The 21600-nt window shown below is 44.6% G+C and overlaps 1 protein-coding gene across 2 annotated transcripts in view; it reads right to left on the reverse strand.

The window, feature by feature from the left end:
- Positions 1-21600, reverse strand: part of Ptprm (protein tyrosine phosphatase, receptor type, M) — a 687644-nt gene that overhangs the window by 78889 nt on the left and 587155 nt on the right. For both annotated transcript variants that reach the window (NM_001357625.1, NM_008984.2), the window contains 2 exons: positions 16393-16480; positions 1365-1441 (listed from right to left, as the gene is read on the reverse strand). In NM_001357625.1, the coding sequence (NP_001344554.1) occupies positions 1365-1441; positions 16393-16480 (165 nt within the window). The remainder of the gene's footprint in view (positions 1-1364; positions 1442-16392; positions 16481-21600) is intronic.

The raw sequence follows: 21600 nt of genomic DNA on the forward strand, positions 1-21600 counted from the left end.
GAATTCTTTAGTTACTTGTTAATGGCGAATCCCACAAGGGAAGAACTTTAACTTGCTTCTTCTGCAAGTCTAATACTTTAGAAGGTGTACAGGAGACAGGAAGAACACATTTCATGAGCTGAGCTAGCCCATGCTGTCCCAGTATGGCCCATGTTACTAACCACCTTAGTCATTTTCCTGTCCTCATCTGAGACACGTATCAGCCAGACATTCCCTTAAAATCCTGTGCTGGCTGGTTTGTCAACTTGATATGAAACTAAATGTATCTGAGAAGTGGAACCTCAATTGAAAAAAACACCTCTAAAAGACTGGCCTTGTCTGCTGGCCTGTGTGGCATTTTCTTGATTAATGGTAGATATGAGAAGGAATCTAACGAGACACTCTGGGAATGGGGTCCAAAGCACAAAAGCCATTTGTGTCTCATGTATATGTGCACCGGGACTAAAGGCAATCTGTATAGCAGTCTAACTCTGCATAAAACAATGTCGGTATGTTATGGCTGAAGGTGCAGGGAGAGCCCTTCTCACTGGTGATATTAAGTTGCGAATTGAGCTTTGTCTGTGGCCTGTCACACAAAGTTGTTGTGGGGTGTCCAGTTGTGTGTCCTTACGTAGGCATTGGGAAAGTTTAAACTTGGGAGGACTTGGGCTTTGGGGATCAGGAACACCTAGCACACACACAGGTAAGATGGGTGCCTGGTAGTGCTCATGGACTGAAAACCAGGCTCAGCATGGAGCATGTCTGGGAAGGACCCCGGAGGTTGGATCTATTCAAGGAGGCTTGAGCCTCACAGGGCACCCCACGGTACCCCGAGTTTCTGCTCTGATTTCATTCACCCTTTCAGCTGAAAACAGGCTGTCTCTTAAAGAATTTATCTTAATGTAAGACATTAAGTTAACATGACGCAGGATGAACAAGGCAGCCATCTTCAATAATTAAACAGCTTGCATTTTTAATGACATGCCTTGCTTGCCTTGGAAGTCCTGGTGCACAGCTGCGGATGACTTTGAAGGCAACTTAAAAGCATGGTGGTGATGGGAACCTGCAAATCACCACGTTAGCAATTAGAGGGTTTTGTCCCATTAATATGCAAACATTTTTTAAGCTGTTGACAAAAACGGAAAAACATTTTCTTAGTCCACGTAGTGTGGGTAGGCAAAGGGGGCGTAGGGAAGAAATAAGATGTTTATCTCTGAATGGGTTGATTTGAGATGGCAGTGACGACATTCTGTGGAGTGTGGAGAAGTAGCAAGAGACACTTGCTGTGGATGGTCACTGGTACACATCTACCAGCTGCAAAGCAGATCTCATGTATGGCATGTGTCAGAATGTCTGGTTGTGTTGATCATTTTTAAGATACGTACATCGATGTAATTGCCATTGATGTAGTCTGAATTGTTGTCCCCTTCCAGCATCTGGAGCCGTACCCGAGAGTGATCATCTGCAAGACAGAGGAAGAGAGAGAGGGAGAGAAAGGGGGAGAGAGGGAGAGAGAGGGGGGAAGAGGGAGGAAGAGGGAGGGAAGAAGGGAGGGAGAGGGAGGGAAGAAGGGAGAGAGGGAGGGAGGGAGGGAGAGAGAGAGAGAGAGAGAGAGAGAGAGAGAGAGAGAGAGAGAGAGAAAGAGAGAGAGAGAGAAGCCATTAATAAAGGTAACCCCCAAGGCTGCCCTCAGCCTCAGAACTTCTATGCAGCATTTAGGATCCTCCCCATGCAGGAATCTGCTTTAAAAATTGCTGCAGCTTGGAATTTGATATCCTTTGAAGATCTACAATGTGACTATGAATTACTGGCTTGAAGTGGGAAGTTGAGAATGTTCCCCCACGTACTTCCTACCACAGTGATTTCCCTCACCCATGGTCAAGGCAATAAAGCATATTCATAATGGCACAATATGAACTTTCAGATGCTGATGGTGAATATGAATACAATTGCAAACACATAGAAAAGAATTAGCTATTATGTAGCAAAGAGGAAGATATGCATCCTACCTGCCAGCAGCAAGAAGTTGATACTATGTGTATCCTGGTGGCTAAATAAGAATGTACCTAGCAATTCTGTTTCCAATTAATAACAATGTTACTGAGTTATAAAGTGGGATGCTATTTAGTAATGATAATGAATGGAGACAGTTACATACAACAAAAAGGACTGACTATGTAAACACAAGCCAAGACAAAAGAAAGCTACACATAGAAGAATATTAGCAACTCTCTCTGCTGACCTTTCTGTATAGATGGAAAGTTCTACAACATTACTCTTTAGCACAGCAGTCACTACTCATGTACAGCGACTGAGCAATGGGCTGTGGTGACAGAGAGGAGCTGATGTTCTTTAATTAAAGCATTTACGTGTATGGGTACCTACATGCATGTCTGTGTACCGTATGTGTGCCTATGGAGGCCAGAAGAGAGCACAGGATCCCTGGAAATTAGGTTGTGAGCTGCCTTGTGGCTGCTGGGAGTTAAACTCAGGTCCCTTGTAAGAACAGTCAGTGCTCTTTACTGCTGAGTTACTTCTATAGTGCCCAACTTTTTGATTATATTTAATTTCATGACTATAAATATAATTAACCATATTAGCTAAGTATTTACTATATTGAGGACTTGGTATGACAGTGTAAAACACCCAACTTACAATTTCATATAGATTACATGTTTAAATGATAATATTTACACTATACTATCTTAAAGAGTTATTCTATACTAATATTTTGTTTCTATTTAGTATGCCTATTAGCAATGTTAAAATGTTTTATATATGGCTTATATTATACTACATATTCCATATTTTCCCAGGATGATTTTGCTGAGAGGTATTCAAAATATGAGAAAAAGAGAAAATTGTTACTATAAGATTCTCTTTTTCGTGTGTGTGTGTGTGTGTGTGTGTGTGTGTGTGTGTGTATGTATATGTGCATGACTTACGTATCTAACACAGAAGTCATGAACATTCATGCTAGGGAAATACACTGTCACAGACCACATCCCTAGTCCAACAGTCTCTACTTCAGTGCATGAACCAGCAAGCTGTGATTAGAACAAGGGTGCTGGCTACTGTCAAGGTCTAGTCTTGATTGGTGGTTTCATGAACCTTTGCTTTACAACAATATGCTAAAGTGTCTACCTTGAGGATACTAGGCTATGTGAAATGCACAGTATACAGCAGAATAAAAGGGCAACCACTGTGGGACTCTGGCCATGAGGTTCAACGGTGGGGAACTACACAAATAGAATGGCCATATTTGAGGCTGGGCCAAGTGAGGAATGGAGAACCTTTTAGAAACTCTGTGCAGAGGCTCACATTTGCAAGATGAAAAGAAGTATGTTTAGCCATTCGAGAAGGCAAATGCTATGCAGTGTATAGTTCGTACAACTCAGAAATCCTGAGTGAACTCAGTCTGTAATCTTCCATCTCTTCTCTAACCCCAGTCTCTATGGAAATAGCATCTTCAAGGATGGCAAGGACACTCACGGACTTCCAGCCCTTGGGTCCTTTGCTGGAAAGATCTTCCTAACATGGCTTGCTCCCTTTTGATGGGGGGGGTATAGGCAGTAGTATCAAGGACTCTTGTTTAGTGACAGAGAAGTCACACATTATTGATACCCATTTACTAGACATGTCTAAGAATCAGAAAAAGGTTATAACATATTCTTGTAGTGTTAAATTAAGAGTGAACATGGAGAACTGAACCCGCCTTCCAGGAAGATACAATTGTTCCTTGGTGTATTTTGGTGGATCTGTCTCTGTCTCAGAACTCCACAAATGCTCAAGTTTATGGATATTTGTATTCTTTCTATAAAATGTGTACATTTTGCACGTAACCTATGCAAACTCTCCTGAATACTTTAAATGATCTCTATGGGGTGCAATGGAATCGTGAAGTTTCTCTCTCTGGTGTCTGGTCTCAGCAAGGAAAATCTGAATCCATCATTCAGATATGGGCAATAGGATATGGCCATTCTATTTATGTAGTTTCCCGTCATTGAACCTTGTGGCCAGAGTCCCACAGTGGTTGTCCTTTTATTCTGCTGTACACTGTGAAATTCACATAGCCTAACACCCTCCAGGTAGACGCTTGGAACTGCTCTCCCTTACTGTTTAGGGAATAATGCCAGGTAATTCACACTGATTAAGTACAAGCACAGGTTTTTACCCCAAATTTTCAATCTGAGGTTGGTTGACTCCTTGGATGTGGAATCAACCATAATACAGTGAACCAGCAGTGCAAACAAGCTAGCCTCTAGAAGGAGCCAGCCCACAGAGAACACAGGGAGGAACTTTGCCAGTCGAAAGCAAGGTGGCCATTGTGTGCTGACGTTCTCCCATAATTGTGGGTGTGCTGGTTCGTTCCAATTATCAGCTTGGCACAAGTCAGAGTCACCTGGAAAAGGGCCCCAGAGTGACTGTCAAGATTAGGTGTGGGCCTGTGAGCATGTGATGATGTTAATTGATGTGGGAAGACCCAGCTTAGAGCGGATGCCACCATTCTGTGTACTGGGGGCTCAGACTCTGTGACATGGGAGAAGACGATCCCAGGGGGAGCATGATTAGGCATGGGTGTGCTCACTGTCTCTCTGCCCTGGACTGTGGGCGTGGCCAGCTGCTTCACTTCGCCCTACCTTGATTTCCCTACAAAGACATATTGTAACTCAGAGCTGTGGGCTAAAACAAATGCCTTTTGCCACCAACTTGCTTTTCTTGTGGTTATTTCATTACAGTAACAGAAAAGGAAGCAGGCCAATCCTACATCCTTCTGTAGCTTTGTGTAAAAAGCATCCTTCCTAAACAACGATGTAATAAATAGGAGGGTATATGCCACCCACACTGAGCCACTGTGGAAAGAGGCAATATGAGTGACCCTTTTAGGTTCAAAGCCTCTGCTCATTACTGCTTGAGTTGTTAAGAACGACTCAGCACAGACCCTGTGGCTTCCAGCATCTAACTTGAAGTCTAGTCATCAGTGAACCACAAAATGAACACTGACTGTTGGGAACAAATAAATAGTTTGCATCACCAGGCTTTTGTTTGTTTTTGTTTTTGAGATTCCACCTACTCTGAGTCAGAAACATACTGAGACGAGTCCACCATAACTATTCTTTTAGGGAAACTGAGCTATTGTCTGAGGTAATTATGAAGCTGAGTCATATCAAATGTTTATAAGGAAATGCCTACTAGACATTCCTGGCATGTAACAAATACCAGAGTCATCCAGAATGAAGAACTAATGACATGCCAAGTCCTCCTGAACAGTCCCTGTTCTGAAGGCCACTAGCTGGGCCTTTCTAGGCTAAGGGCCTGGGTATTACTGTTGAATGTAGGAGGAGGTTCAGAGAACTCCCCTGGTCATGTGTAAAATCTGGGTAGCCTAATGGGATCTATGGCTACCAGCTATTAACCACGGAAATGCTATGCCCAACACTTCAAAGACTTTCCCAGCTTGCTAAGTTTGAGTCATCAAACATTGATATTAATGCCCATCCAGGTGTCTATCCTAGCATGAGGCTTTCCTCCTGGTTATTTCAAAGCTCTTTTATGATCTTATTTTGTGTTGCATGAAAATATCACAATCTCCAGAATCCGAGATACCCTCACTTGCAGACCTCAATGGTGGACCCAGGCATTTCTGACTCTACAGGACTTCAGTAAGGAGGGGGATGACATATTTCCTCTCACAGGACTGTTGGGGAGAGCAAGTACAGCTATGCACGTCAGTCCTGGAATAAGGCTATGCTCATTCCTTCATTAGTCAGATTTTCCTTGCTGAGAGCAGACACCAGAGAGAGAAACTCAAAGGCGCACATTCCCAAGTTCCTGAGGCCTTGGTCTGTCTCTGGGTGTGGTGGAGCAGAGCAGACATAGCAATACAGGAAAGGCCCATGGCAAGCAGTAGCGCTGAAGGCAACATCTCCAGTGACCAACTACTTTCACCAGTCCCCAATAAGGCCATGTCAACCGCTCCATCCAGGGATCTATCCACCATGTTAGAGTCCTCTGATCTGATCACCACCACCACCCCCCCCCCCCCAGGCCCCATCAGCTGGGAACCAAGTTACTTCCTGTAACAACCGCTCCTATTAGAAAGAATCACCTCCTTTCTGGGAATAAAAGCAACATTCTAGTAGAAGTTACGTAAAAGAACTCAGATCTCCAAGAGCATGTGGTGTGCTTCAGAACGGCAAAGCTTGGGAGCGGATGACTCCAAGCAGCTGGGCTCTGGGGACGGACGGGAACAGGGCCTAATTTAGAGGGAAGCAGGACAAGTTCTGAGTCACACTCATCAATTCCTACCCCAGCATCTCCAGGCAGCTCCTCAGTCACTTAGCTGTCCTTAGGCTGTGCCGTGGACCACAGAGCTTAAGATCCCAGGATCCCGAGCCAGAATCCTGCTATGAATCTTAGTCCTGTCACCTTCTGGTTGTGAGACCTTGGACAAAGTGCCTCGATGTAGTGCCTTGATTTCCCTGTACGGTAAATGGGCACAATACTACTGCTGACATTTCACAGCCCGAGGATTCAGTGAGTTAATATAATGTGTTCAAAAGTATCAGCTACACACAAGTGAGTGAATGCTACCCATCGCAGTTGTAGGGCTGAAAATGGCATAGCCTAAGACCAGGTCATTTTTCACTTGGACTAGTTTGTCTGTCTGTCTGCCAGATCTATGCTGACTGCAGCTTTTTCTTTTCTTTTTTTTCCCATTACCCCCCTTAATCATTTAGTGACACATACAGCGACTTGATGGTGGTGATATAAACACAGGCGTGTTAATCCAGTCACGAGAAGGGATGGCTATGGCCTCAGCTTGTTTACCTGGAAAGGTTATTGTGGGAGAGTGAAGAAGAACGGGTTGCAGTCAGCACATTCAATGCATGTGTGCACAGTGCATATCTGATGCATGTGTGCATAGTTTGCCCTCGTCATCTGCCCCCTCCATGGGCACAGACGTAGCCAAATGGAAAATATTAGAAAAGTGTGTTTGTGTTGAATCAGCACAGATTTCTTCTCCTATGATTATTCACTGGACAGTAAAGTGAAATGTCCCTTCATTCAGCACATACACTGTGCTACGTGTGACAAGAGGACCAGGGATTACTTAAGGTGCCACTGTTAGTAGGTGTCCCGACTTTAGGTGCCCTGCTCTGTATAAGGGCCTGTGGCTTGCCTGGATACAGCATGTGGGGGATGTGTGCGCATAACTACACGTGGTGTGGCAACTGGCAGGAGGGCGTTTATTTGAGGCTAAGAGTGAATGGGAGTTTTATACACTACAGCCATCTGTATGGTCTATATTGTCTTTATAATCTGAAAAAATGCTGACACTGTATTTATTAGAAAACAAAAGCAACTGAAATGAAAAAACTGAAAAAACACAAAGTCAACTCCACAGCTTGGGAAAGAAAAGCCTCGGGTAAACTTAAATATTAGCAGCATTTCAATTAGGAAAACGACACTCTGGGCCATTTCTCCAACTCTACTGTACACATTTTTCTTGGACGTATTGCTTTTATAATTAGAGAAAAATAAGTTATTTTCCACGCATGCCTGGAATTTAAACAATATATACAATATTATTATATTATAATAAAAGTATGTAATATAAACATATGTAATAAGCATTATATTTATTAATATAAATATAAAAATAAAAGTCTACAGTATAAACAAGTGATGTTTATATTATAACCACAGGCCATAGTTCTCTGTCACAAAATTAACACACTCAACTACTTTGCCAAATTCAATCTGCATGAAGACTTATTATTCCCCTAAAACTTTAACTAGAGGAGATGTGACAAATGCTTCAAAATGTCCCCAAACTGCACTCACTAGCTTCTCATAGAACTGTCAACCTCAAGGCCATTCCTGATCTCTTCTTCAAATAGCTCCCATACGAACAAACAGCCTTTCCACCCACCAGCTCCCTGTCCATCTGTATGTCTGATCCATCCTTTATCTGCCCGTCCCACATCCTACCCAGACTTTGGGCTGCTCAGCTTCTTTCCTTGGATTCACCTTCTCTCAATTGGTGTTTTGGGATAAGAAACTGGCACACGGAGACCTGGTTATAACAACTACCATTCACTGTGGAATAGTTACCATCGGCCTGTGCTTTCCACATGTATGTATACATGCACTGAAGTGAGTAGGGTGGAGGTGAAGCAGGTCTATGGGTGGATCCAGGAAGGGGGGAGGGGAAGAAAAGATGCTGAACAAGGTGCCAAGTTATAGTTGACAGGGGGAGTCCATATTCATGTTCTATAGCATGATGGTGACGATTATTATTCACAACAATTATTATATACTTGTCAGGAACTTGAAGAGATGGATTCAGAGTTCCTTGATAAACATATAAGGATGGAAAAAGGCTAATCACTTATATAATGTGCATATGAACTGGATAGCCATACTGTACTGTCATCAATACATAGAATTATTATGTATCAATGGAAAGAAAAAAGTCCTCAGAAAGCCATTGAGGAATTAAGAAAAAAATACAAAAGGATCAAATCAGGTCTTTATGCCCTAAGTCCTCTAAACATGGTATTTAAACCTTTTTGTCAAATGACATTATTTAAAAATACTGCTAAGTAGCTACATAGGCTCTCCCACTTCCTGTTACAAGGAGTGACACTGGGAATGGCTTTACAGCTTTAATTCACGCATGGTCAAGTATTCCCATGGCGGCAGAACAGGAGCCTGCAATTGACAAGCTTTCATCTCTAACCAATTCTCTCTCTCAGTTAATTATTGATGACACAGTTAGGTATTGAATTGGAATCACAGCGACCAGAAGCGACATCTGGCCTCTGAGAGGTGACGCAACATTAATTTAATGCCCTAGCTGTTTTCTGCAAAGAAAGGTGTCGCTCCTTCTGTAGTTACCTTTGGCCAAGGACTCTGCTGCACCTGTAGCAAGGTACAGACTGGGAAAGGGTCCCAGTGAGCACTACCAGGAGGGGTGCTTCGCATACTCCCCCTGCTGTCTGCCTCCACTTGCTTCCCCCAGACACACGGGCTCTGAGGAGGACCCCGGTCTGACCTCAGGGAGCTTTGCATGAAGACCCCATCCTGCTGTCAGTAGATTGCTGCCTTGCCTTGTTTGTGGCTTCTCCATTTACCTCCTCAGCCAGTCTTACTCGGTACTGCTCAGAACCAGCAGGGACCCCTGACTCTAGGTCTTCTCGACTTTCTGGTTTTATCCCACAGTTTCCTGGATGTGCTGTTCTGATCCACATCAGCTGTCCGTCCACTTGAATGTAATGCTAAAGGGCCCTGCACTTCAGCTCCTCCCTATCTCTTCTCTCCCACTGCCTCCGAGAGGATGCCAGCTGCAAATAGGCTTTATAGACCTGTTGGTGCTCAATTAGCAGAGAGAGAAGAATTTTGCTCCACTATAAAAATCCTGGGAAAATGACCTTTGACCTGGGCCATCAAAACTGGGTTTCTGGTTAAAGTAATGGGGATGGAGGGGAGGGGAGATGAAGCCAAGCAGCCCAAGCCCAGATACTGATGCATTGGGGAAGCAGGCTTGCTCCAGCAGAGGGCAGACTCAGAAAGGACTTTTTTCCCCTTCTTAGCAAGGATGTGCGTGCTGCCAGCATCAATCTGCATCAAGTCAGTTTTTATGGAACTAGGTTTCCCATCAGGACTCCAGCATCACCCAGCTTCTGTGTGCATGGCCCACTCTTACAGCCTCCCCCTCCCCTGTGTGGGTCCCAGGGTCTCCATGTGCCCCTCCAGACTCTCGCTTTGCTTCCAGCCTTCCCATCTGACCTGTGTATCTGCCAAATGACCCACTAATTCATTTCTGGTACTTAGGCCCCCTTGTGGCCATTCTCAGAGCAGTTCTTTTAACCGTCCACTCACAGCTCAATTGAATGCTCTGAAATGTCCCCAAGCTGCACTCACTAGCTTCCCATGTCACTGCCAACCTCAGGACACATCTGATCTCTTCTTCAGACGTGTTCTCATTTGACTACATAGTCCACCTGTCCATTAAGGGACATTAAGGGACCATCTAACTGCACATGATTCAGCTGAAGCTTGACCTGTGGGGACCGGCTTATTTGGAGGTATGGGAGGGCCTCCACATTCTATCTAGAGGTTTAGTTGTTAAGTTACTTTCCTTCAATCTACAACATACATTTTCTCATGAGGGCTACTTAAGATCTGTTAACTGGGTGATTTTTTTTTTTTTTGATAGATTTTCTGTTTCACAGCTTGATTAGAAAAATTTCCAATGCCTGTTTGATTAAGAACAAATTCTCATTTAGTAAAATTCCCTTGCTTGCACGATAAAGAGTAAATGCCTTTATGTGCTCTAGAACAGGGTTTGGACCCCCCACTCACCCATATCGTTTAACCCTCACTTTCCCATTCCAACCACCAACTTTTCCTCAGTTCCTCATACTCATTGTGGCAGTATAATAGGGTTGTTACCGATCTATCCTGTAATGTTCTGTGCTACATCTTCAGAGAGGCCTTCCCCCACATCTCCAAATAAGTCGGTCTCCACAGTTCAAGTTTCAACTGAATCATGTACCATTGGATATGCCCTTAAAGTATATCCCGCTCCCCTGGGTAATCAGATAAAATCATTTAATTTCTTCCACGGCTCCCCCAACTCCTGCCCTGCGACTGTTGGGTTCGAAAGAGTAGAGAGCCTGTCAGGTTTGTCGCTGTAGCCAGCCCAGTGTCTCATGCCTGAAATTTCCCTCCCACCTCTCTGCTCTGGCCACACTGGCCTCCTGCTCTCACCTGGCATTCACTGCCCACAGTGGATACTTCATCCTTTGCTTCAGGTTCTGGCCTGCATCGTGCCCTCCCAGAAGGACCTCCTGGATCACATTCTGAAACCTGAAGCTCTTGGCCGGCGCTATCGTCCTCTTTGCTGTTTTCTGGCTCTAGCATCTCTCTGTAGTGAGCACTCTACACCATGATATCTCTCTGCAGAGAGCGTGCTACACCATGCTCTCAGTGGCTGCTCAGTCTGCTCCGCAGCTCTAGCACCAACCTCTCTGCTTCCCTGTTTGCTCTGTGACATTTACGACAGCATCGCCTTTCTAGGAAGCATTTGGTAAACGTATGTGGAAGGAGGGATTCCAGCCTGGCTCAGGACCAGGCATGTGGTGGTTAAATATGTATTTCTTGAATAAATGGCAAAAACAGAGAGAGAGAGAGAGAGAGAGAGAGAGAGACAGAGACAGAGACAGAGAGACAGAGAGAGACACACACAGAGAGAGAGAGAGACAGAGAGAGAGACAGTGAGTTAGTTTGCCTGGGAAGTGCCTATGTAGTCTGGCTTGTTCTCTCCACTGTCAGTGTCCCATAATGGGGAGCAGCTGCAGAGGGGCTGCCTCGTTAGCTGGGAGATTTGGTGTTTATCTTTGCTTGGAGTTAATTATAACTGGGAATCGCTGAGAGGATTAGAGGGGCTGAGTCTGTGTGTGGCGGTGGTGGTAATGGCGGACAGAATGCTAGCTTCGATTTGGAAAGGGCTGGCTCAGCAAATTTATAGTGTAAATAAAGGAAAAGTTTAACTTACTTAAGAGCAAAGCCCATAAACAGTTTTGAAGCGCCGTTAACACCATTTTATATGCAAACACTGTTGCGAAACAATGAGCGGGATCATTACCGGCTCTTTTTTATGCTCTTTGGAAAGCACTGCTGAGAATCTCTGTGGTGTGTACACAGACTCCCACAATTCCTCACTCCAGGGGGAGGGACTGTCCCCAATGCCTCAGATCTGGAGGGCACACATCTCAGTAAGGGGAACTGGCCTTTCTGCATTTATATGAATTTTTAGGGATGCAGAATGCCAACCACCTTCTATGCCTACTAAGGATATAAGCATTATACACACATGATCATACATGTGGCTTAGGTTAGACAATGACTCTTATTCTTTCCTCAATTCTTCAAATCTTTGCACATCTTCTACAATAGGTAAGACCTATTTTCATGCATGCACACATGTACACCTGTGCCCACACACAGGCACACACACATTAATGAGGCACTTTCTAGATGGCACTAGTCAGACTATTAGAAAAGCTCTTTAATGGATTCACAGAAATAACTTAGGGAACTCATTCATGGGTGCCTTCCCCAGGGACTCAGCTCTCAGATCATATGGTCTCACACAGAGAAGGGGAAGAGGCTGTTGTCGGGTGCTTCTACGGCTTATGACAAAGGTAGTGGTTTTTCTTTATGGTTGTTTGGTAGGTATTGAAACCACCCTACTTACAGAGTACATCACTAGTTCTGAGGTTCGGGATGTTATAGTTTAGAAGCATTAATAACTAGCAGGTTGTTTAAGTGATCAATATCTCAGGGTATTCCAACCCAGAGCTCTGTAGAGAATTACATGGTTTATATACATGTCATAGTGTAATTATATAATACACAGTCATATAAAATACGCTTGCATAAATAATGAGTTACAAATAGACAAATCTAGAGAGATTTCAGAAAATGTAGCAAACTAGAAGGAAAGAAGTTGTGCAGTGAGAGAAGCTATGTAGTGGGAGAAGCTGTGCAGTGGGAGAAGCTGTGAGGTGGGAGAAGCTATGTGGTGGGAGAAGCTGTGAGGTAGGAGAAGTTATGCAGTGGGAGAAGCTTTATGGAGGGAGAAGCTGTTCAGTGGGAGAAGCTTTATGGAGGGAGAAGCTGTGCAGCGGGAGAAGCTGTGCAGTGGGAGAAGCTGTGAGGTGGGAGAAGCTATGTGGTGGGAGAAGCTGTGAGGTAGGAGAAGTTATGCAGTGGGAGAAGCTTTATGGAGGGAGAAGCTGTGTAGTGGGAGAAGCTGTGCAGTGGGAGAAGCTGTGCAGTGGGAGAAGCTGTGCAGTGGGAGAGGCGTCTGGGTGCTGTGGAGAAGGCAGGAGACTGGATGGTGTGGCTGGAGCAGGGTAGTTTCTGTGTGACATCATCCCTAGAAAGGCACACAAGCAATGCAATCCAGTGGAAATGCTGAGAGAGAGCAAAGAGGAGGTAGAATGGATGGAACCCAGAAATTAGAAAATGCAACATGCCAGGCCACAGGTAGCCATGTCACACAGAGATGCACGCCACAGCCCAGCCTGTGCAGAGCTGGCCACAGTGTTCACCTGAGGAAACTGTTTGAAGCTCCACAATACTGATTTGCTCAGTCTTTCATGGTTTCATTTTAAATAGTATTGTGATTTTTCTAAGCTACATAAAAATAACACAAAAGTAGAGATAAAGAAAATGAACCTTAACTCGTCACAACGAAGAGTGATGTCATCGTAGCATTAGGTTCACTTCTGTAATAGGTCATTAGAAAATTATGTCATTAAGTAGAATCATGACTTGGCCAGGGACATTCATCTAAAAGCAGAGTGGGACTCTTGATTCTGTCTCCTAATCCTAAGTCCTATGCTCTCCTGATCTCCCTTCAGGTCTTTCCTGATCATGTGTCTTCTCCTTATATTACCCCCTCAGGTCTCAGCAGGGCTTCTGCAATGTGGTTCCTACCTGACAGTAAGAGCTCCAGCATTTCCTGCCTGTCTTGGCCTGTCTGGCTCTCAGACTGGAAACCCCCGGTGTCAGCAAGATATAAGTCTGTTCACTTCTGAGCGCATCTTCTGTGACACAAGCCAGATCCAGTCCTCCTACCATGCCACTCACCTTCGCACTACTCATATGGCTTTTAAAATAGACACGCCACATAGTTAGTGTCTCTTGGGCTGGAGAGAGACTCAGAGGTGAAGAGTACTGGCTGCTCTTCCAGAGCACCCAGGTCTGATGCCCAGCACTCATAGGCTATCTATACCCATCTGTAACTCCAGTTACAGATGCCCTCCCATGCTCTCTTTTGGCTTCCTCAGACACAAGTCATGCAAGTGGTGTATACACACATGCTTGTGCGCATGCGCGCACACACACAGGCACACACACATATAGAAAGACACAAACTGACAGACACACACATATATAAACAGACACAGACAGACACATACACACATACACAGATACAGACAGACAGATACATACACACAGACATACATACACAGACACGGATAGACAAACATATATATACACACACATATATACAGACACAGACAGATACACACACAGATAGACAGGCAGACAGACAGACAGACAGACAGACAGACAGACACACATTTGGAGGGGAGACAGTTCAGTAAGACTGCCTGCTGTTCAAATCCCCAGGACCTGCATAAAAAAGCCAGACATGGCTGTGACTTACACATCACCTTAGTATTACGGAGGGGAGAGACAAGACAATGCAGCTTTCTGGCCACCAGCCCAGCTCCAAGTTCAGTGACATATTGTGTTCTAAGGAGATATAGCAGAAAGAGATAGACTAGGGCTCTCAAGCTCTTCTGGTCATCTATGTACCTACACATCCACCTCACATGTGATGCACTCAAACATGCATATGCACAGACCCTCGCAAGTAACCCACAGGGTCAGTATTAAACCAAACTTCATGGAGAAGCGAGCTTGAAGCTCTACTTCCCCAAACTTCCTTTAACATGGCCTTCAAGCGCTTGTTGGTTCTGTCTTGGGGCAGGGATAAGGGCTGGTGTTGTCATCTGTGTAATCTCAGTGTTTAATTCTGATAAAGTGTACCAGAGCACAAACACACTTCACCAAGGGGAAGTCAAACTCTCAACCTTGGGGCACCCTGCCTGCCTGTGACAACCATACAGATACAAACCCTTAAACAACCATGGTGAGTTTAAAAAAAACAGTCAATGAAGCACACGGCTGCGACATTCATACTCTTGAAAAGCCAGCAGTCTTTTGTTATTGGTAGCCAAAGGGAAGGCAAGGCTTGGCTAGAGCCCTGCATGTTCTGTGTATAAAACTACTCTTTTCTTTGTATAAAACACGTCAACACTATGTACTTCTGTGGTGGTTTGAATGAGAATGACCCCATAGGCTCTTATGCATGGTACTTGGTCCCCAGTTGCTTGAACTGTTTGGGAAGGATTTGGAGGCGTGGTCTTGTTGGAGGAGGTGTGTCAATGGGGGTAAACTTTGAGGTTTCAAAAGCCCATGCCTTCCAGGTTTCTCTCTTTCACTTGCCTTCTACTTGTTGATAAGGATAGAAGCTCTCAGCTACTATTCCAGTGTCATGCCCCTCCGTGCTATTATGCTTCCTGCCACGGAGGTCATGGACTCTAACCCTCTTGAACTGTGAGCCCCAAATTAAATGCTTCTTGTATTAGTTGCCTTGGTCACAGTGTTTTGTCATGGGGACAGAAAAGTAATGAAAACAACCATCCAGGACGGCAGCCACTAGTCTCGAGTGCTATTTAAACTCAGAAGAAATGGGAAGGAAACAAAAGTTAAAAGAAAAAAAAAATCGGTGTCTCAGTCATGACAGCCATATTTCAAGTACCTAGCAACCTGGGACTTGATCGGATCAGAACATTTCCAAAAGCACAGGGAATGTCGGGGCGTCACGACCATAGCAACTGTCCTGTCAAGTCAAGGAATGCTCCGGCAAGCAGGCAGAATGTAGCTGCACTCTCACAATCGATGAAGCAAATGCACAGCTCCCTTGAAGGTCCTGTGCCCTCCAAGTTTGTTCATTCCCGAGTAACAAGATGTGATGAGAGAGGCGCTCGCCAGGCCCAGCTTCCTGCTGTTGTGCTTTCTGCTCCTTCAGAAATGGCTGGACTGTTGGGTGACCACTGTGGGCCGCTGGCACCTTGATGTCATCCTGAATGACTCGGAGCAGTTGAACACAGAGAATGGATGGTCCGAGCCCTGGGAGAAGGGGGCTCATCAATCTGCTCGGAGCTCGGCATGGCTACGGAACATTAATGAGGTTGGGCTCGATTTAAAAGCTGTCTGAGGCATTATGGATGGCAGTGTTCGGTTTCACAGGCGCTGGGAATTTCTGAGATATAATCCTAGCCCCTTTGCTAATGAGTATTGTGATACGGAGACTATCATTTAACTCCTGAGTTTCGCTTTCCTGCCCTTAAAATGGGGCTATTACTGACCTACCTAACCCAGTGTCTGGAGGATTAATGTGCCAAAGAGTGCGGAGCTCTGTGCGAGAAGCCTGCTGTGAGCCAAGCCATTACTTCTGTTCATTCTCATGCAGCAGTTGGGGAACGTTAAAGTCTACGATGTTTGCTCCTTCCAAAATGCATTTTCTTCCTCTGCTTTGTGACATTCCCTGTGTTCCATAGACCCTGCATCTCAAAGGAAAACCAGGCCCTCCGGGAGGATGCACTGAGGTGGTTGGGGGTCACAGACGATTTTTTCCTTCACTTAGCACGGGGCCTTGACACCAGCTCTTGCCGGAAATACAAAGGCAGGCATTGCATGGTGAATTCTCACAGCCCGAGCCTGGGGGAGGGGGGTTGGACTGCCGCCACCACCACTTACATGCAATGATGTTCCCGTATCTGTTCTTCATTCTGTTCTCGTCTTTCTTAGCAGAGTCCCATGGTGCAGACTGTCCTTCAAAGAAGCTCTGGAAGAGAGAGAAAGAGAGAGAGACTTAGTGCATAGCAGTTAGATGTAGTGAACAGAGGGGTTGGAACGGGAGGGGGGGTGTCCTTCAGATGTGGGATGGTGGTCAGGCAGGCAGTCATAGTGAGAATGATGCTGTCTTACTTGGGGGAATATTTTATTTGGCTTTCGCCAAGCTTTGTTTTACATTGGCTAGCACCGCACAGATATAGAGGATACAGAGAAAAATCCCACAATTTATTTAAACAATGCCCTATTGGAGTATTTGAAGGAGAAAAAAAAATCCAACATTTCCCCAAATTTCTTCATTATATTGCAAGTTCCCATTACTCTTTTAAGATATACCTCCCCCCCCCCTCCAATAAATAACCAAAGGAATGTTATTCTGGGCTAGAATGGGAAAGCCAAAACTTTATGACCTCAAGATTAAAATCCTGCTATATACTCTGAATTTTATCTGGATGTATTGTGTCTGAGGGCTTAGGTTTCTCTGTCCCACTTATAATGAAAATGCTTTTTGCTATGAGTGGACAAGTGGCAAGACTGATCTGGGTGGCTCTTACTCCCTCTCTAGTGCCCATGGAGCCCTTGCATGGCCGACACCACGCAGAAGTTGCTGGCAGCCCGTGGTAGTAAACGTGGGCGTTGAGTGAAGCTTATTTCTTGTCATCCCTGGCACTGCAGAGGGAGGGCTCGGGGAGGTGCAGACCGAGCTGCCTGGTGTACAGCAACTGGACCATGTGCACAGTGAACCGTGCTCAGCACGGTCTATGTTTGCCTGAGAAGAGGGGACTGCATGAGAGAGCGAGCTTGTCCACTCACAGTTTGCATTCAATAAATATTTGCCAGTGAATGAAGGGCTGCACTGCCTTGTTATAGTATATATTTGCTGTGATATAATAAACTACTCAAGGCTTTGGAAACTGGTTTGTATTAGTCCATTTCCCACACTATATATGATGTTCTAGAAGCAGGTTACTTATAAAGACAAAAGGCACGTTAATTCACAGCTGGATTAGGTAGCCCTGTCTGCTTGGCTTCTGGTGGTAGATGGCATTATGTTAGTAGCTCACGTGGTGGTGGTGGTGGTGGGGTTGCCAGGGGTCAGAGTAGAACACAGGAAAGCTGAGAGACTCGGCTTCCATAATCCCTTCAGAGGGCCACCCCCAGCTGATTTAAGAACGTGTCAGCAGGTTCTGGTTCTTAAAGACTCCAATTTGAGACGAAACATGAGCACAGTAAAGACCGAACTTCCAACCCATGAACCACTGAGGAGCAAATGATACCTGAGCACAGAGCCACCTGTGCACACGTCACAGGCTTCATCCAGACATAATCTGTGCCACCCCCATCGTCTACATCATACCAGGTCTTGTTTCTCTGACCCAGATGAGTTTTCACAACTAATAGGCAGGAAAATGCCTGACCACTGCTCTGTCCAACCATGGATTGTAAGCCTTGTCAACAGTGTGCCCATGGCACAAACCAGCAACAGCCACCACTTCCTGGCATTCTGGGACCAGAGTACCATGCCACCAGCACAGGAACTGAGTATGAACTGCTCATCTCCATCTATGGTCCCTTAGCCATGGTCATAAAAGACATGCTACTTTTAAAATATACTTATTATTGTGAAAAACGTAGGGGAGGGCTGGAGAGATCAGTTAGTGGACTAGAACACTTGCTGCTCTTGCAGAGGACCTGGGTTTGGCTCCCAGCATCCACACAGGAGCACACAATCATCTGTAACCCAAGTTTTAGCGGGTCAGATGCTCTTTCTCTGGCTTCTGTAGGTACACACATGCAAAATACATACACACATACAAAATACTCAGACATATAAAATAAAAATAAAATAAAAAAGACAAAGATGAGAGGCTGTGTGTATGAACAGCTAAAGTAACAATCATATACTACTGGCTTATATATCCTGAGGACAAAGGATATATAAAATTTTTTCAAGTTATTAATAAATTGAGATGATGAAAGTACAATTGAAAACTTATCAGGTAATTTCATCCAGAGAATGACCACTATATAACCCGGAGATCATAAACAGGTAACCCATACCAAGCTACAGTATGTTAACTCAGCTCTGCCCTGTGACACATTTAAAAATAGCTCCGGGGACTTTTAAAGTCAACTGTTCTTGTTCTGAGAAGTGTCTTTGTTATCCTCCGAATGACAATTATTTCGCAGTTTGAGTAATAACTATTATTTGACTTCTAACAATGTAATTCTACTTTGAGTTTGTCATGATTTAATTGCCAATTTCAATTCTCCCTGCCTTTTCTACACATCTAAAATGGTCTTTTTTATTCATCTCCTTTTTATTTTGTAGGAAGACAGGAGAAGACAACTGACGTTGAGGGAGACTCTGACATCTTCTGGTGAACTCCTGCTGCATTGGAGGGGGTGACAGAGGTACAGACATCCCACCCCACTCCTGACAGGCAGAGGCTCCTCCCACGGGGTCTGATGCTCACCCTGAAGCAGTGTCTTTGGTGTGTGTGGCAATCACAGGACTTCCAAGAGCCCCTATTCTTAAAAACAGTTATTGTGACCCTATCCTTTCCATTTAATTGGTGACTGGAGATACCAATCAGCAAATGGGAAAATAATCTATCCCATCCCTTTTCAGCACCTTGGCTTTTAGCATGTTTTGATTAGAAGGGGTTCATGAGCTGTTATTCCGAGCGCTTATTAAGGTGGGCATCAGTGCAGTGGTTCTCTACTTGTGCATCACGACCCCTTTGGCAAACCTCTATCTCCAAAAATATTTAGATTATAATTCATAACAGTAGCAATGACAATAACATTATGAGGGTCCCACAGCATGAGGGGATATAATAAAGGGTTGCAGCATTAGGAAGGTTGGGAACTATTGAGTTGGAGACTCAAGGTGAATGAGTTCATGGCGCAGAGCCTCATGAGGTAAAGAGAGGTAGGTGGGGTGATCAATGCCTTCTCCTAATCTCTGTGCTTTCTGAGCCGCTGACTTTAAAGGGAAAGACAGTACTATTTCTACTTGAAAGTATGTGGCTCATTTCCATATCTAGTTCGCATTTCCTTGCCTCTAGTGAGGAAAATGTTAAAGGGCCAGCCAGATGGCTCAGCAGATAAAGGTGCTTGAAGCCCAGCCTACGGACCTGAGTTCGATCCCCAGCACCCACACTGTGAGACAGGAGAACCTACTTTAATGAGCTGTCCTTTCATTTCTGCACTTGGGCTGTCACGTGCATGCATCCCCCCCCCCCCAGACACACCTGAAACAGTAATAAATTTAAAAGTAATAAAAATTTAAAGCCATATCAAGTAAGTTTTGGGCAGTTGTTGGTTCCTGTTACAAGACAGGCATTTTCTTACATGATAGATGAGGGGGAGACTTTGTCTTGAGCCACACAACTGTCTACGCTGGGAATAGGGGAGTCATTCTAAGTGGAGAGATGTATTTTCTAACAGACAAACAACAAACAGAGGGTGTGACGAGAAGACGGGATGGCTGTCACTTCTACACTATTGCTTGACGAATCATGGAAGCAGTGATTGCATCTTGGACTTTCAGCAACTGGCCTGCTCTAATCTTACAGGCAAATGCTCTATGAAAAGACACCATGTACATCTCTCTTCTTATCACTGGCTTGGAAATACACAGTACACACATGGGGGCTGCAGGAGGAGGTGAGAGCTTCCCGGGTTGGCTGTAGTGGATTTTGCTGACTTTTGCTAAGGAGACAATGCAAAAAGTTTAAGTTTGAAAACTGCACTAAGGTGCATCCAGTCTTAGAAATTAGGAGTTTATTAGAATATGTTTTAAAAATATTTAAGAATATTTATTTTTAGGTTTTATATTTCTTCACATGCCTAAAACCTAAAGCAGTACCAAAGGTAAGTGTAGCTTTTAAGTTAGCATGCAGAGCTAGCTACGGTCTCAACACTGCCAGTGCTCTGAGCAACCATAGCCTGACACATGGGTCCCTACGTTCAGAGTCTGTTCTAGTTACATTTTTCATTGCTTCAACTTCCTATGTCTGACATGAACGGCTTAATGGGGGAAGGGATATCGCAGCTCAGTTTCAGAGGGTTCAGACACTGTTGCTTGCCTTCCACTTGGCTGGGTGGCATGGACCCAGGAACTTGTGGCAGAGGAACGCCCACATTTGACATTTTCACTGATTTTGTTCTCAGCCCAAGAGATAGTGCCAGCCATGCTCAGGGTGGTTCTCTCTACTCCCTTAATGTGCTCAGGAAAGGACTTGCAAGTCTCCTAGGAGACTGTAAACTCAGTCAAGTTGACGGTGAGGATTATTCATCTCACGGCACTTGGTTCTCTCAGTTTTAAACTCTTGGAGCAAGAGTAGCAGTGGCGGCAGAACATAGGTCATTAGCGCTGTATGGTCGTTTTGCCTGCAGTCTGTAACTTCGCCCCACAGACATCTGCAATCGCATACCTAGCAGACATCTGTAATCACACACCTAGCGGATGCTCCTCATTCTTTCTTTCTCCCTCCGACAGACCAGGCTTCAGACAAGGCTAGGAATGCATTTCTTTTTGTTTGGCTTTGCTTTGTGTTTGTACACCATGAGATAGGTTGTTACCAGTAAACTTACCTACGAGCAGAAGGATATCAAGGACCTGGGCCACTCCTCTGGGGAGTCAACAGATCGATTGTCCATAGATTGCTAGTCAAGAGATTGATTACATTAATTTCTACCTAGTGTTGGGTTTTTAAGTCTCTCTTAGTAAATTAGACTTGCTTTATAAAACTTATATCATGTACCCTTTTCTCTGGGCAAGAACGAAAGGTTGTTTTTTGTTGTTGTTTTTGTTTTTAATCTTTTAAAAAAAATCATATGATATGTACTCACATTGATAAGTGGATATTAGCCCAGAAACTTAGAATACCCAAGATACAAGTTGAAAAACACATGAAACTCAAGAAGAACGAAGACCAAACTGTGGTCACTTTGCCCCTTCGTAGAATTGGGAACAAAACACCCATGGAAGGAGTTATAGAGACAAAGTTTGGAGCTGAGACGAAAGGATGGACCATCTAGAGACTGCCCCACCTGGGGATCCATCCCATAATCAGCCTCCAAACGCTGACACCATTGCATACG

This window comes from Mus musculus, chromosome 17 (genome assembly GCF_000001635.26).
Source record: "Mus musculus strain C57BL/6J chromosome 17, GRCm38.p6 C57BL/6J".
Lineage (NCBI taxonomy): Eukaryota > Metazoa > Chordata > Mammalia > Rodentia > Muridae > Mus > Mus musculus.